At 27.2% G+C, this 17,778-nt stretch overlaps 2 protein-coding genes across 7 annotated transcripts; one reads left to right on the top strand and one right to left on the bottom strand.

Moving 5' to 3' along the window:
- Nucleotides 1-3,503: 3,503 nt before the first annotated feature.
- Nucleotides 3,504-8,258, top strand: LOC113549233. 6 transcript variants are annotated; one of them, XM_026950441.1, is made up of 13 exons: nt 3,504-3,782; nt 3,850-3,896; nt 4,323-4,447; nt 4,511-4,674; nt 5,160-5,290; nt 5,363-5,522; nt 5,615-5,735; nt 5,813-5,925; nt 5,966-6,125; nt 7,381-7,471; nt 7,676-7,752; nt 7,805-8,029; nt 8,088-8,258. In XM_026950441.1, exons 3-13 carry the CDS (start codon nt 4,325-4,327, stop codon nt 8,226-8,228), a joined length of 1,506 nt encoding a protein of 501 aa, XP_026806242.1. In that variant the 5' UTR covers nt 3,504-3,782; nt 3,850-3,896; nt 4,323-4,324; the 3' UTR covers nt 8,229-8,258. The 6 variants fall into 6 exon arrangements, with proteins under 6 accessions (XP_026806242.1, XP_026806241.1, XP_026806243.1 ...); XM_026950440.1 differs by having other exon boundaries at nt 4,320-4,447; XM_026950442.1 differs by having other exon boundaries at nt 3,846-3,896; nt 5,990-6,125.
- Nucleotides 8,259-8,431: 173 nt separating this feature from the next.
- LOC113548267 (structural maintenance of chromosomes protein 1A) lies at nt 8,432-15,715 on the bottom strand. The gene is made up of 21 exons (XM_026949064.1): nt 15,453-15,715; nt 15,252-15,372; nt 15,025-15,127; nt 14,809-14,957; nt 14,571-14,739; nt 14,261-14,473; nt 13,784-14,035; nt 13,274-13,702; nt 12,819-13,196; nt 12,498-12,620; nt 12,305-12,436; nt 12,173-12,238; nt 11,837-12,092; nt 11,592-11,773; nt 11,399-11,521; nt 11,196-11,329; nt 10,973-11,117; nt 10,445-10,624; nt 9,785-9,963; nt 9,524-9,701; nt 8,432-8,697 (listed from the first exon to the last, which is right to left on the bottom strand). The coding sequence occupies exons 1-21, from the start codon at nt 15,562-15,564 to the stop codon at nt 8,602-8,604; spliced, it is 3,720 nt and encodes a 1,239-aa protein (XP_026804865.1). The 5' UTR covers nt 15,565-15,715; the 3' UTR covers nt 8,432-8,601.
- Nucleotides 15,716-17,778: the final 2,063 nt, after the last annotated feature.

Here is a 17,778-nt window from a genome sequence, read left to right as displayed (position 1 = left end):
CCAGTACGAGAAAATCAAAAATAAATCGTATACCATATCTATATAACGTTATATTATACTATAATATATTACATTGACGAACATACGAGCGTGCTATATGGCCTATATGTTATAGCCAATTGGTACATATTGTAGTAGTAGAGATGACCAGAGCAACCGTACCGATAAAATAGATGGTTGGCTATTGAAATAGCACCGGCAACTATATTAGTTATTCATAATTTATTTCATTCTCCTAACAAGAAAAAAAGATCTGATGCGATTTTTCCACACATAATTTTAACCTATCTAACACTATAACATCTATTTATTCTAATCAAATCTTACTCTGGATCTACTAAACACTAATTGTATAGTTATCTACGATCTACTGGCTACTATTATATCAAATAAACCTCAATACCTGTCGTAAAAACATACTCGAACAGTTGAACACGAACGATAAACACACTAATATGTTACCACCATAGACGTGTGGGCGTGCCCACGTTAGCTTACCAAAAACTACCAATTCTTTATTAAAATATAAATCTAAATAAGCCAAAGACTGCTGCGAGGACCGGGACAATGAATACACTTACCGCTTTGCCACTCCCTGTACCCCCTCAATAATACGCAAACGGTGGCACCTACTTAATTTTTGCCAGGGGTGTCAATAAGCATATTTCAAAAAGTTTTACTCTAACGCCCTATACTTAGTGCTGTAGTTACTAAATATTGAAATGAAGCCAAAAAATGTCTTATTGGTTATAGATATTATTTTCACCACCTGCACCAATGCCTTATATGAATTTCAGTCGACACTCCTGTTGAGTTTTTAATACCAATATGTACTACATGTGGACTCACGGATTAAAAGAAAACATTGTTGTGCGCATTACGTCAGTTATTAGCTTAGAAACGTGAAAATTAAATTAAAAATAGAAAAACCGTAACGACAATGCTATCTATCGACTGCAAACGTGAACCACGAAAACGAATAACTATTATCAAAGTATCAAACTATAACATTTAATAATTCACACGTAACACGTTATAACTGGTTCTGTTGTTCTGTATTGTAGAAAATTTACAAATTTACTTAACTGAAGGTTGTAAATATTAAAAATTATGATTTAAATATTAAAATATAAACAGATTCGAATGATTCGATAGATTCGTGAATCGTATCTATAAGAAGTGAAACAACCTAAGTATTAATTTATATATTAGGAATTTAAGAACTTTACCTACATATTTGTAATGGTAGCAAAAAAAGTCTCAGGGAAAAAAGTGCAAATTAGAATATTTTAAATAAAACTTATGTAATCACTCTGTATAATATGTTAGTTGGTGTGAAAAACCAAAAATAAAATGATAAAATCTATACTATTCGCTTAATATTAACATTTATAGACTTATAGTTTATACCTAATATACGTTAAGTTGTTGTGGAAAACAGTACAAACTGGGTGAACTATCTATAAAAAGAAGAAAAAAAAATATGGAAACAAGATTAAATACTTTATGCACGCGTTCTGGAGAAAATAAAATAGAACTTGAAGATCTTAAAAGCTATAGGTCAAAATATTAAGTTAAAGTGATAATAATTTATTTTATTTTATTAATTTTTTTGTAATGTCAATTTTTTATTTTGAAACGTATAAAGTTTTCCTGACATAAATTTTATATAATTTTTGATTACTATTTTTTTTTAATGTTTGTTTTATATATTTATTCGCTATTATTATTATTATGATTATAAATGTACCAGGTTTTTTTTAGAAAACATTTGCTGTTTTACAGAGTGATTATATAAGTTTAATTTTAAACATTCCAATTTGTACTTCCCCCCCCCCCCCGAGACTTTTTTCCGGATACATTTTTTCCCTGAAACTTTTTTTCTGTTCCCCCATATTTGTATCCAATCATCGTACTTGATAAGAATAAGTTAACAAATAAATATTGATTACAAAAATTATACTGTTTTACTAGTTAATATAAAAAATACCGATTGGGTTTCTGCTAATGTATGAAATTTATATATCTAATTAGGTAGATGACCGGGACTGGATTAGATAACATACAAGATTAGTTACCGTTGTCGTTTTATTAATAAAAATAATAACCTAACCCAACGTCGCAGATGTAGATATTTGTCTTCGAAAGGCATCCGAATCCCAATCACTTGGTTATGGTCAAGGGTTTTTCAAATGCACATGCCAACAAAAGTGCACCACAAAACGGTGCATGTTTAAAAAATAATTATTTATTTTTTGGTAGAGTTGGTAATATCTTTCTTCTGACCATATAAATTCCTCTGGGTATACATCAACGTATGTATAAACTTTGAGGACCTTAAGTGGTATCTTCAGTATTGCTTTTCGTTATAAATGGTTTCGAATATTTTGTCTCTTTAATAATTCAGAGAAATCCTACTCGTGACAATCATTAGTTAGGTTACTTTCATTTTCTAATAACAGTGATCCACTTCTCTTAAAATAACATTTGCATTTCTTGTTTGTGCAACTCCAACGCTCGACATCATTGGCCAACATTTTGTGAAAACAATATTTAAACTTATCAATTATACGGATTTCTATATTTTTTTTTTCACTAAAAATGGAATTCATTTTGAATTTCCAATATAAACTATAAACTTTAAAGTGTCTTTCGACTCTAAGGCACTTGATGTACTAAATCGCTACGTGATCGTAAATCGATAAAAATACCAGCCTTAAGATAAAATGTTGAATGTTCATAAACGACATAAACTCATCAGGTAAAAACCAATTCGTGTTTAAATATACCTGCACACCAATACACCATATATGACATTTATGACAAAAATATTAGATTTAATGTGTCAATTTATCTGTCACATTAACGCTTACGACGCAATTGGAACACGGAAAAGGTAGGAAAAACATCGTTTACCTGCGTCTGGGACGCAATCGACAAACTCCGACCTATTCAACTTACCTTATTAGTTATTACTAACTGAAATGTACTATATTACTATCAATAAAAATACTTATAAACATGTAATACAATATCATTAGAAATCAAAATTATTGACTAACTGACCGTATACATAGAGTCTAGACTCTAGATATATGTATTAGATATAGATATAGTCTTTATATGTATCCTACACAGAACTATGTATTAATATATATATCTGTGGTATCTTACGACCTTATGTTCATATGCATATTTAATCAATATCTAATCATTATTACTTACATTAATTATACATAGGTATGTATATATTATAATAAATATAATAATATAATATTGTATCATGTCATACGAAATTAAAAATAATACAGGTTGTTATCAACTGTTTTGTCTCAAAACATCAAAACCCAATGTTTATTTTATGCATAGAATGCAGGTAGATATTATATTTCGTTATAGTTAAATAGGTCCTACCGGTAAATGCGAATAGTAAATCTATAAATAATATTATATTATTAACTATTATTAACATTAATAAAATGCTAAACGCGGCCCGCCCGACATTTGGCTTTTCACGAAGAATAAGAAATTATTAATTTTACTGATAAATACACTTTATTATTATCTAAGTAATAACATACTGTACCACTGATCTTGAGTCCACCGAAGATTGAACCTAACCCTCCTCTCTCCCAGCTTAAACGCACCCGTGATTATTAGTATTTTTTTATTATATTTATTTTGATGATGGCTGATGAACAATCGATATTCAATAATATTGTGTTACCTAAATTATTAAAGACCTCTTGTACTCCATCTTTGCAAAGACCAGTATAAAATAGGTATGTACATTTTTACATAAAAAAATAAGATAAAAGAAATGTAATACCTACGTACGTTTGAAGGAAGTCGGTTGAAGCGAGAAAGAATTCCTTGGAAAATTCGGTATAATTAAGGTGCGTATATATATATTCAAATATTTAGTAGGTATTTACCAATATACCCCAACCCCAATAGTTTTAGAACTAATAATTAAACATGTAATATTGGTAGGAAACATAACAAGAAATCTGAAATGTGTATATCCAGTCTCTACAAACTAATATTATATTCCTATAAGTGATAACCTATTATAGTAATAATATTACTATTCATAGTAATATCGTTAATTATAATATTTAAAAAAAAAAAGAAACTCTAGTATAGGTTAAGAACTATAAATGAGAATTTCTAAAATGCGTCATTTATGTTTATGTCTCAATGTCTCATTAATATTCCAAAAAATGAATCAATCAGTATTTTCTTAAAATATAAAATTGATGTGTTAATAAACTTATTAAAATTCAAAATTTAAATGGCACAAATATTTTTATTTTCAGCAGAAATGTCTGTACTTCAATATCAAGAAGATGATGATTTTGACAATGCATTTAAACATTTGTTGCAACCTATTGAATCAATTACAAAAAAAGATGAATGTGAAATTTTTCAATATGATCTTACTAAGGTGAACTTCAATATAAAACTATACATATTATATTTGCATTTTGTAATGCGTATTTTATATTAGAAATTGAATTCTTACTCAAATCACTTGAGAAAATCTCCAAATGATAGTTCCTCAGTCTTCGTAGAAGCTGCTATAATCATTCAAAATATTTCACTTATTTATGAAAAAAAAGTCGACGTCACAATCAATGCCATGATGAAACTTATTGGGAAATTCAGATCTTAGTGAGTTATAAAATAATTTTTTATATATTATCAAGTTTTCTATTCCATTTAATATTAATACATTTTCCCTTAAATTTTGAGAATTTATTATTTAACATTTATGAGTTATATTCTTATTCTATTGTTATTACATTAATCAAAGTATTGATATGTTTTTTTAATTCAATATTGTTTGGCATTTTATTTTATTGATATAAATTGTAATATTTGATTGTCCATTTTTTTTAAGATAACTTTTTTCAATTTTCATTTGCCGTCTTTTTTAGTGTGTTTTCATTTAACATCAACATGCGTACAACTGTACAAGCTTTTCAATATTAGACATTCCTACTTTTTTTCTTAGTTATTTATTTTTTTATTTAAATTTTTTGAAATATAACTTCTAATTGGTAACATACCTAGCTAATATAAATTATAATAGTTATATTAATATTGTGATTTGATTCTAAATATAATTAATACTAAGTATTTATTTTATATGACAGTCGATTAAATGAAAACATTGATCCAGATTATTTTACAGAAAAGAAAGTAGGAAATAAAAAAAATAAAAGTAATAAAAAGATCAAATATTATTCTTTTTTTGGGCCAATTGAAGGTCATCTTGTTAGAACATGTAAGTTGATATACTATGGCTGTTACATTATAGTCATTAGTCAATAAATAATATGAAATTTTAATTATACAGTGAACAATTTTGACTGCAAACTAATAAATTTGGGTAATAAACCACGTGTAGCAAAAATTGTATTAAACACCAATATAAAAGTAGATAATAAATACAGTAAAATATTGCCATATATTTGTAATGAAAATGGAGAAAAAATTGGAAAAAAATATGATTTTAAGTAAGAATATATTTTATATTACTTAATAAAAAAATAATGATTATTAGGTATTGTACTATTTTACTTTATTAATTTTAAATTATTTTTTTAAGGATAAATTTCCCTTTAGATTATGATTTGGCTGTAAATGAAGAATTTTATTGTCCCACTAAAGAAGATTCAAAATCTAAAAATCCTATCACATATCAAAATAACATTGACTCAATACTAACAGTACCTATATTATAATTAATAATATTAATATATGTTTTAAATGAGCTACAATTTGTTTAACAATTATAATAATTTAGTTACCAATGAATTTATTGAATGTTGATGAAATACTACCAAGTGCTTCCAACTCAGTAATTTTTTATCAGAATATTAACAATGACGTTTGCAGTGTTAATGAAATTTTACCAAAGTAAATAAAATATATTTGAATTAATACTTATATTCTTAAGATGCCTTTATATAATATTTTATAGCCCAATAAACATATTAAATGTTAGTCAAATAACTCCAAATGATGAATTCAATGATCCAAGAACTCAAGTTTTAAATTCCAAGTGTAATTATAATATAGATAAATTTTATGCAAAAAAAAAGGAACGCCCAAAAAAAGTAAGCAAACATTTACCATACTAATGCAGAATCTAGGACATTCATTCTTCAAAATTAACTAATATTAATATTGGTTACCTTATTTTTTATGATAACGGTAGATTATTTAAAAATATATAGCAGCAGACATGAAAGGTATATTTATTAAGTTGAGAATCCCTTTAAGGTATTAACTATTAAGATTTTAAAACATAAATCTTTATTAATAATATACAGGGTCCCGCAAAAAAATCTCCCTTATTTAGAAATAGCGCTGTGTGCATAGGCGTTCGCCACAATTACACATTTATATATTACCTACCAAGTTTATATGTATAGTTAGACATATAAACATGCATTAGGTATGTATTAATATAATATGTAATTTTATTTTTAACTTAAAAAATATACAAGTATGCCTTGCACATTAATGTCATATGCACATTGCACATACAACTATTTGTATAGGTATATACATCTTATACAGTTTTATATTTACAATTATTACAATTAGAATGTATGTACCTACTGTGTTAATGTGTCAAAAAAAAATTAAGGGCACTGTTCAATTATTGGGGCACTAATTCTTCCAGGCTTGACCGGGAATTTAAGTCTGTACACGCCTATGGCTGAGTGAGTTTTGGTGTTGGTACAACAGTGGAGAGGGTATTGATGGATAGTGGTATACGTGCTATTTTTAGTAGATATAATGGCAAGGAACAAAAACAAAACAAAAATAACAAAAGTAAGACATGATTTAAAAAAAAATTCTAAATTTAAATTTTTTAACGTGATCACCCTGTGATTATGTTCTTTGGGGATATTTAAAGGCACAGTGTACAATCATCGCTCCGCATCCCTATAGACATTTAAGGAGCCAATCACCAGGCATTGGCCTCCATTACACCAGCAATGACACAAAGGTCAAAAAGTTATCAAAAACTTGTGTTAACAATGGAGAACACCACTTAACCGAGATAATGTTTATAATAAATAATTAAAAATGACATAATATTTATTAGAAAAAAATAAAAGAATTTTTTCTACTTCTTTGTTTATTTGCAACTGCCTCTTGAAATATGGGAGGTTTTTTAGCCGGACTCTGTATATGATTTAACTACTGATCATGGACATTAAGATATAAAAAAGTTATTTGATATTAGCTGTCTTTTTAAGTACTGATGTACCAACTTGCAATATATTCCAATGACTTCTGGAAAGTTAATCTAATTGAGATCTATTTGTATTGTTTTATTTGAACATACAATTTTTGCAGGATGGAGAAATATTATTGCCTATGCATATAAATACAGAATTGAATTCCTTGGTTCACGATGAGAGAGTAGAAGAAACATTGGAAAATGGTGGTATGTTTTAAATTATAATATATCTCTTAAAAAGTCTTGTTCTATATTTATAAAATTTACATCTTATATAATATATCCACTGTTCCAAATTTTTTTTTTTTATAAAAGTAGTTTAAGTTAGATTTGATCATTATTACTCTTGCCACATTATGGTTTAAATATGTCAAACAATGATAGTTTTATTATTTGTTGAACTTGTTTAAGAATCAATTGAAAATGTTCAAACATATCAAAGAAGTTCTATTAAAATGCAGAATTATGAAAAAAATCAAATGGAAACAGTAAGTTAATTTCAGCACCAAGAAATAGTATTTAATTTTTTATAATGTTTAGATGAATGAACAATTGAAAATGCAAAAACGAGTTCTAGAATGGCATGATAATCTTCGATCAATTTTGGAAAAAGAAGAAAAAATGATTGAGTTTGATGTACATGAATACGGAACACGTATATTAAACTGCTTTGAATCTATTGGGGAACAAAAATTATTCAAAGATTTAGTAGGAGGGATTGACAAAGTAGAAGTTGCTAGATATTATCTTTCTTTGTTAATGATGGTATTAATAATTATTTTTTAGTGTATTCATTTAAATTAATATAACCGTATTATATTAGGTTAATACAAATAATTTGGAAGTATCAAATCATACTTATCGAAATGAATTATTAGTAAAACTATTAAAAAAGGAACGTCATCATGAAGAACTACAAATTAATATTAAGAATCTAGTGAACCAAAAACAAAATGCATTATGAATATTTAATGTGCATTTTTTTTTTTTAACCAAATTATGGCTAGGTATTAATTTAAAATAATTAGTTTTAATTATCTGTTCATATTATGTTTTATTATTTGACAAATAAAATTATTATAGTAGAGCTAAAAGTAATTTTATATTTGTATGTATCTTAATCTATTTATGTCTAAATAAATCAAGTATAGATATAATTTAGTGAGTAATTAAATTAAGTATACAAAAAAACTAAATTGTAATAAAACTAGTAAGAATATAAATGAGAAATAAATTTAAAAAATAAAAAAATAGTTAACTCATTGTGTATTTAAAAATCAGGTGGCATATGCTGTACATTTTCTTTTGAAGGTCTTGTCTGAAATATTTATCATAAATTAACGTAGAGAAAATGCTATACTTTCGTCAGTTTCGGCTAAAGGATACTCTGCCAGGTCCATCATTATCACTTTACTGATTAAACACTGCCCTTCCTAAAAATAAAAATAAATGTATATATTTAATATCAATTATTGTGAGCTTGCGATTAAAGGCTGTGGCTAATGTGCAAAATTTTAATATTGATAACAATTTTAGATACTTGTTTGATTATTGTCCTGTCAACATACATTGCCCAGCAATAATATTGTAAAATAGCATAATTTTATTAAATAACAATTTAAAAATATATAATAAATAATAATGTAAATTGCTAAAATTAATTGTACATAACAATATTTTGTAAGGTTAGGTTAGAGCATAAGTTGACGGCATACTAACAAGATGTCGATTTCTCATTTTCTGAATGAATTATTTACCTAACTGGATAATAATTATTTGTTAAATTTTCATCTATTTCTAATAATGAAAATGGGTAACCCTTTTTTTGTTATTTAGTTCTTGTTTTCATTATGCATATTTATATTTTTATATTAGTTATTAATTCTTTATTAGTATTAAGATCTTAATCAGTGGCAGAACGATAACAAACAAGCTCTTAATTTTGATAGAATTCATAACATTTAAAATATAGAACTGTAGACCCACTGAATTATAAGAATTATGTATACTTCAAAAATCATTACAGTTCATGAATCAATGTAATCAGATTGCAATAACCTGATAACAGGGTTTTAGTTAAATTTGTATATCATTACAAGTGTAAATTTAATTTATTAAAAAATAAAAAAATACAATCTAATAAATTCCAGACAAGATAAAGTTCAAAAAAATGAAATCTGAATTTGTTAATTTTTAGTAGCAGTACCCCGCCCTATTCTGCAGATATCAAGAGCTTACTGTATAAATATAACTACTTACATCTGGACAGATTCCAACTAAAGCGTCCGCATGATGGAAGAATTCTTCTTTAAGAGATATGACAATGGTTTGTAAATTAGTTTTTTTCTGTAGAATATAGGAAGCGACTTTCCCAATATTGGTATTGTCCAAAGCAGCATCTATTTCATCAAGTACAAAGAATGGAGCTGGCTGATAACTATAAAAAAATATTTGATTAAAATTTTAAATTTTAAAGATAATAATATTCATGGTTATATATACAAATATATTGTGTTGTACCTATGAATGGCGAACAACAAAGCTAATGCAGCGACAGTTTTTTCCCCTCCTGATAAATTGGACATAGGTTGGAAACGTTTACCAGGAGCTACACAATTATAGTTTATACCATCCAAATAAGGTTCTTCTGGGTTTTCAGGTCCCAAAAAAGCCTGAGCAGATTGATTTTTAGACAAGGCCTATCCAAAAAAACACAAAAATAAAAATTTTGATATTATTAACATAAAAATAATTTAATACAGAGCGTTTGTTGATGTTGCTACAAACATCGAAAGACGACTGAAATGGGTTTTTAATTATTATAAATATCACAAGTAAGGTTAGATTAGGAGAAGAACTGGAAACAATTATGAACCAAAATTAAAACAAGATAAATGATAAGTTTTGTGTACATCAATGGTTGGCAACCTTTTTAAACTCTCAAGCCACATTCACAAAATAAAAAGGCCAAACAAAAATGAAAATTTTATATTCTTAAATTCTTTACTAGGAAAAAAATACTATTTTGAACTAAAATAATAAAATGTATAAAAAAAAATTATTTTCTAGAATTGAAAGTGGACCATATACAGTTGGTACATACAATAGCCGTGCGGGCCGGATGCTTACCACCAGTGTACACCAACACATGTAATTAAAAGTTAAATAAATTAGTTTTACCTTGTATATCAAATCAATCTCATTTGCTACATGTTCAAAACATTCTGTGAATTTATTGTGTCTCTCTTTCTTAATACGCTCAAAATTCTGTTTAGCTTTCTTGGCACGAGTTCTGGCAGTATTGAATTCCCGGTCAGTTTCTTGCATTTTTTCTCTAGCTTGATCCAATTTTTGCATTGCCTATTAGAGATATATTTTTGTTTAAATATTGAATTTTGAATAGAAAAATACACATTAAAATAAATATAAATGTGTTACACAAATAATAAAACAATATTGATGATTATTCATTATTATACAATTTAGAATTTTCTCTGGGAATATTCAGGAAATACATAACAAATCAAGTTTTAATAAATGGTTAAGACTTAAAAAAATAATTAATTATTCAGTATAATACCTCATTTAAGAGACTATTAATTGTACTGTCTGTATTGAATTAATAATTATAAATATATACTTTAATCAAGTATTTATAAATAAACAAAAAAAATCAAATAGTTATTTTGATAGAATCAATGAATTTACCTTAAAATTAGGGGCATGAATCTTTTGCAGTTTCATTGATTGTTCAGCCATAGTCTTGGCCATTTTATCTGTTAATTTTTTTATATCATCTAAATCCTCTAAATCCTTGAGATTATCAGGCAATGAAGAGTAATCAACAGTAATTCTATAAATATGTAATATAATAAGAAATAAATATATTAAAAATATAAATACATTTTATTTAATGTTGTTAATAATTAACCTTGCTTCCTGATCATAAATCTCTTGTGTATTAGCTGTACTGTCTCGCCCTTGTTCTTCAGAGTTATTTACAGATTGTTCTTGAATAATATCTTCTAAATTGCCTTGTAATAACGGTATGTTAATGTCTTCCATCTAAATAAATTATTTAACATTAATAAAAAAAAAAAAAAAAATTTAACATGACATTAATTTCTACTATACCCGACAGTGAGTTAGGATTGCATGTCGATCAGCTCTACGCATTTCTACTTTGTTCTCCAGGTTAGTCACCTGCTTTTGAGCTGCTTGAATATCTTTAGCAATAGCACCAACTTCTTTTCTTGCCTAAATAGCATAAGAAATGTTCTTTTCAACTGTCTAATTATAACTCAATATATAATATTTATTAACATACTTTGCTTATCACTTCGTCCATTTGATCAACTTCTTGTTTTTTAGTTTGTCGTTGAGCTTTCAATCGATCTACTTCTTTCATATCAGTTTCTATTTCAGACATTTGTTTCTGTTCTGCCTGTTTAGCACGTTCAAGTTCATCTTCATCATCGTGAACTGCTCTCTCCCAACGTGTTACATTGTCTAGATAAACAATATGTTATGATAAATATTTTACAATCGTGTGATCAGGGTTTTTTAACCTACTCTGTGTGTCTTTTGTACGTTCAAAATCTAATTGACTCATTATTCTATTTTTCTGATTTTCAAATTCCAAACGAATTTTTGCCCTCTCTTGCTGTGACCTTAGTTCACGTTCTTCATATTGACGAATATTAGTCATGCCGATTTGACGACAAAAATCAGCAAATACATCATCCTCAACTGAATTCATGCGACCTCGCATAGATTGAATTTCAATATCACGTGTCCGCATTGTTCTTTCAATTTCTTCAATACGAGGCTAAAATAAAATATTAATTTAATTAATAATTTTACTTCTATATATAATACTTCAACTCTTAAGTCTAAAAAAATACTTACTCCACTCCCTTCTAATTTGTTTTCTAGGAATTTTAATTCCTTCTCCAAATCTCTGATTTGTTTAAGCTAATCAAGAAACAAAGTACAATTTTTATAACGTGAAATATGTATTAGGTAAAATTGTATACTAACAGTGTTTTCTTTGTCAGTTTTTCCATACTTGAGTCTCATATCTAGACCTTTAATTTGGGAGTCTACAGTATTTAATTCAGATTCTTTACGTGATTTTTTCATAGCATCTCTCAATTCTTCAGATAATTTTTCCTAAAAAAAAAAATTAATTAAAAACAGTATCTATAGAAAAAAATATAAAAATCTAGTTTACTTTAGAAGCCTTCAATTGAGTCATATGTTTTTCATCCCAACGTTTTGCTTTACGAGCTAAATCCAAACTACCTCCAGATATAATACCCGATTTTTGATAAAATGTACCATCTAAAGCTACAGCCTAATTAAAGCAAATTAATTAATTTTATTAAGATAATATTTTTAAAATTATTTTTATTCTTCAACTGGCTGAAAAGTAAATTTGTTCAAAGAGAAATACAAAACTTAAAATGTTATAAGAAATAACAATAATACATTAATATGCATTTATTATTTTTTATATAAAAGTATAAATAATTTAAATTTGTTTTAATCTTACATCATATCTTCCATCTCTTTCAAGTTCATAAGCCACATGATTGGCATCTTCAGGAGATTCACACACTAATGCATTATTGGTTGCAAACAAAACAACTCTATCAATTTCTGGATCAAATTCCAGAACATCATACATGAGCTTGACGTTGTGTGGACGACTTATGTTTCGTAATCTCTCCTTAAGTGGTTTTGTTTGCAAATAATCAATGGGCAAAAATGTTTCCGGATCCAGCATATGATCCTTCAAGTATTGAATGCACAAACGTGCAGTTTTCTCAGAATCTACAATAATGGCCTCCATATATTTACCTAACACTTTTGTAATCGCTACATTGTAACGGTTACTAATAGGATGACACATATTGATCAAACGGTCATACTAAAAAGTAAAAACAATTATTTAAATTATTAAATTAAAACAAAAACATATTATTTTTGATTAAACAAAAAACTTACTACTCCTGGATATGCTTTTTTGAAATTTTCAACTAACTCTTGTTTCTTTTTACGTCTGTTATCGTCGTGCTTATCAACCTTAGCATCACCTAACTGTTCTGTAACATTATCCAAATCCCTTTGTAACTTTGACACTTTGTCTTTAGATGAACCAACATCTTTACGGAGTTCATCAAATAAACGTCTTTGTTCTTCCAATGCATTTTCACTAGATTTTATATGTTCAGTTAATTTGTCTACTCGTTTTTGAGCCTCTTCTTTTTCGTGAGTTTTCTGTTTTATTTTATTTTCAAGTTCTGATCTCAAACGTAACTCATTATCTAACCTATCCTGATCAGCTTTTTGTTCTCTGTTAATTGAGTCTAATTCTTGTAAAAATAATGCTGACTGTTTACGAGCATCAATTTTTAAATTATTATACTCAGAAACCTAAAAATCAAATAAGGAATATAATTATTATCTCTTATAATTTATATTTTATGAAAAATCACTAATTATAAATTTTAGTACCTGAGCATCTTCTAACTGTACATCTCTTCCCTGACTATGACTTTCCCCAGCCACTTGCTCTTCGTAATCATGACGCCGTTTTTCAACTTCTTTAAGTTCAGCTTCCAATTCATCAATATCCTTCTTGTGAGCATCATTAGCCATTACTACTTCGGCTAATGATTTTTTTGCAGTGTTTAATTTCTTGCGTATATGTGCCACTCTTTCTTTGGACTTTATGAAAGATGGACGTTTTTTATTAATCTCTACTTCCTAAAAATTAAAAATCAATATATATATTTTTTAGATTTTTTTTCTATTCTCTATAACTATAGATAAGTATTAAGTACTAATTATGTGCATTATTGGTTAGTTTTTAATGTAAGTTATTAGAACAGCTGGAATTAATATTTTATGATTATAAAAAAATTAATAATATACATGAACAGCATAAAATTCATTAGTCAGCAATATATGTAAATCAAAATTGTGCCTTACAATTTCTCTGATTTCTTGTTCAACTTTAGCCAAATCACGACTAGCCTTGCCTTGCTCTTTTTTTTTTTCCTTGACTACTTCTTCGGCTTTTTCCTTTTTACTTTCTACTTTGGCAACTTCTTTTTTACGGTCTTCTAAATCCAGTTCGTAGTTTTTTATCATGTTCTCATTTTGATACAGCCGAAACAACTGATATTCAACTTCTTTTTGTGCCTAAAAGTATTTAAAAGTTATGATTCTCATAGTAAATACCACAAATGTAATTATTTAGTTTTAAACTAATATAATAAATAATATTCTTAGTATTTACTAATTCATCCTTGAGTTTCTGATACTTTTCTGCTTCTTCTTTTTCTAATTTTGCTTCTTTACGTTCAGCAGCAACTCCTCTTTTTTTCAAGTATGTGAAGTTAGTTTCTTCTTCTGCTTTCATCACCTCTGCTTTCAATCTATCATAATCTTCTTTTAGTGCGCCAGAACTAAAAAATAAAGTTATTAAATAAATAAAGAATGTATCTAAAAATACATAAATTATCATAGGTACTTACCCACTAATTTCTTCAAATAAAGCAGTTCTTTCTTTTGGATTTTTCATAGCAATTGATTCAACTGCACCTTGAAATACTAAGAAATTTTTTGCTTTCACATTCACGCCAATCTGTTCCAACTGTGCAAAATATTCTTGATTGGATACTGACTACAATAACACAGACATTTATTTATACAATTCGAATATATAAACTATTTAACAAAAAAATATATACATCATCATTGATTCGATAGTCTGATGATGATCCTTGCACAGTTCTAGTAAATCGTTTTTCAGTACCTTCACTATCCATTTTGAAAACTGCAGTTACACTAGCACTGTACAAAAAGGAAATATTTATATTAAAAAAAAAACCTGTTTAAAAAAGGTAGATCACCGTAATTACCAATTATTTTACTGATCAATACATAAAATAAATAATTTATTATACAAAACAAATACCTGCGAGAAACGGGTTGTCCAACTGAAGCACCATGTATAAGATCGCTAAGACGTTTTACCCTGAGACTGGTAGTTTTTTCACCCATAACAAAACTTATAGCGTCCATAAAGTTAGATTTACCTGTAAAACAACAAACAATGGAATTATAGTAATGTGAAACAATACTTTACACTGTTAAAAAATAGATTTTTCCTACGTACCAGAACCATTGGGTCCGATGACAGCTGTAAAGTTCTTCAGAGGACCAATCATATGATGACCCCTGTAGGACTTGAAGTTGTCCATTTCTATGCATTTTAGTACTGGCGGCATGATTATGATGGATTATTTGGCAACGATTATTTGAACATAATAAAAGTATACAAACAACACTATATACTAATATCAAATTAAATGATTTTGAATTATATTATAAATAATTAAAATTAATGAAATTGGTGACAATTGGCAATTATAATCATAAATAATAATTAATGTTGTATTATAATGAAAATAATTTATCACGAGAGAAAAATCTTATATTATAAAATATTCAATAAAACAAACCTAAGCTCTCAAAAACACAGACGAACACGTAAAGATAACACAGAAAATAAACAAACACACAAACGTCAATTGGATTTTGATAACGTACAGCGACTGAAAACAACAAATTTTATCCCCCCTCCCTGATTTTGTTTTTATTTAATCGTGGCGGTAGCCACTAATATAATTCAGTTTCAGGTGGTTTCAGTGAGTTCCATCTAGCATTCCGCTTAATTCCAATATCAACTTTGAACTTATTACTTTTAGTAAGAATATTAATAACCAATAACTTATATTGTATTATTTTTGGTGAAATTATAGTTTGAAAATTTAAATATTGTATTGCTTTTGTTGATTATCACTCATCATTTATCATTATAATTTTGAAATTTCTTTTATTAATTTACTATCATTAACAAAAGTATAAAATCATGATATCGATTAAACATAATATATATTAAGAACTAAAAATGATGGTACAAAAAAAAACTTGCACAAATGGTAAATCATGTAATAATATTCATTATTTATCCTTCCAATATTTGCGATTTTACGTTTTTACGCATGCGCACAACACTGTACTTTACTGCCGCGCCAGGCCACGCGTCGAGTCTATAACGAATTTTGTTTTGCTACTTCTACATTTTATAACTTATAATCAGGGCCGTAGCAAGGGTGAGGCGATGAGGCATTTGCCTCGGGCGCCAATGAAATGGGGGCGTTAAACTTTGATAAATTGTTTAAATTAAAATATTATTCTACCAATATATAGTATTTAAAAAGCATTTAAAAATGTCTTACTTAAAAAAAAATATTCAATTACACTACTTGTAACTGTCACCGGGAGCACTAACTCTCGATGAGGGCTCAAATAACATACTAAAGTTTGTATGGCACATAATGCATTTTAGCATTTATTCTTACTTTAAGATCACGTCTTCTGCAGTTTTATTCCCTGCTGTTTATTTATTTTATTTTGTTTGGGTAACCCAAAGTTATATCCAGCCACAAAACACTTAAGACTTTAAGAGCAGTCTTGTAAAGTATTCAAATACAGGTATTTGGAAACTAGTATTTAAATACATTTTGAAATATTTTTAAGTATTCTGAATAAATTTTAGAAATATTTTTATATTTAATATTCGTATTTAAATATTATAAATAAATCAGTTTTATCAATTTCTTATAAAAATAAATAGTAAAATGTTAAATATTAAAAAAAAAGTTCCGATAAAAATTGACTTTATAAAAGAACATATTTTAACTGTTTTGGGCCAACATGCTATTATCTTTAAAAATCTTCAGAGAATTGATTGTAAAATGTTTAAAATATACAGTATTAGGTAGGTACGGTTTAGGTATGTAGATTTGTAAAAATTAAAAAAAATACTTTGTGAGTATTCGTAAAATACATTATTTTATAAGTATTTTAAAAGTATTTTTAATACTGTTTCATACGAATACACTAGTATTACAGCAGTATTTTAATACTTTTTTACAAGACTGCTGAAGAGGTATACAAGATAAGTAAACAAATAAATTTCAAACGACGTTTGCACAAAAAGAGTATAAATTAATATGAGATTTATTTTTTATGTGTCAATTAAAATGAATTTTAAAATAAATACTAGTTGACTACTTCTCTAATAAACAAATATATAATAGTTTAACATTTTCAAAATGAGATTTTTTTTGACGGAAGGGGAGCGCATATACTCAAACTTGCCTCAGGCGTCAAATGAGTTTGTTACGGCTCTGCTTATAAGATAATGTTAAAAAACCAATAGGTTTTTTTTTGTGACTATATTAGATTCTGAACGGAGTGAAGAATGTATTGATTTTACAACGATGTAGGTTCTTTCGTTACTTTTTTAAGGTTTTTCCTGACGCTTTTGAAAACTACTGAAAAATTTTGACTTACGCCCCTCTTTAAAAAGGAAAAATCATCTAGTTGGTACTTTCAATAGGAAAAAATGTCCAGTAGTTTTCAAAAGTGTCAGA

The sequence above is a fragment of the Rhopalosiphum maidis genome, chromosome 1, assembly GCF_003676215.2.
Source record: "Rhopalosiphum maidis isolate BTI-1 chromosome 1, ASM367621v3, whole genome shotgun sequence".
NCBI classification, from domain to species: Eukaryota; Metazoa; Arthropoda; class Insecta; order Hemiptera; family Aphididae; genus Rhopalosiphum; species Rhopalosiphum maidis.
This window is presented reverse-complemented; position numbering and strand designations above follow the sequence as displayed.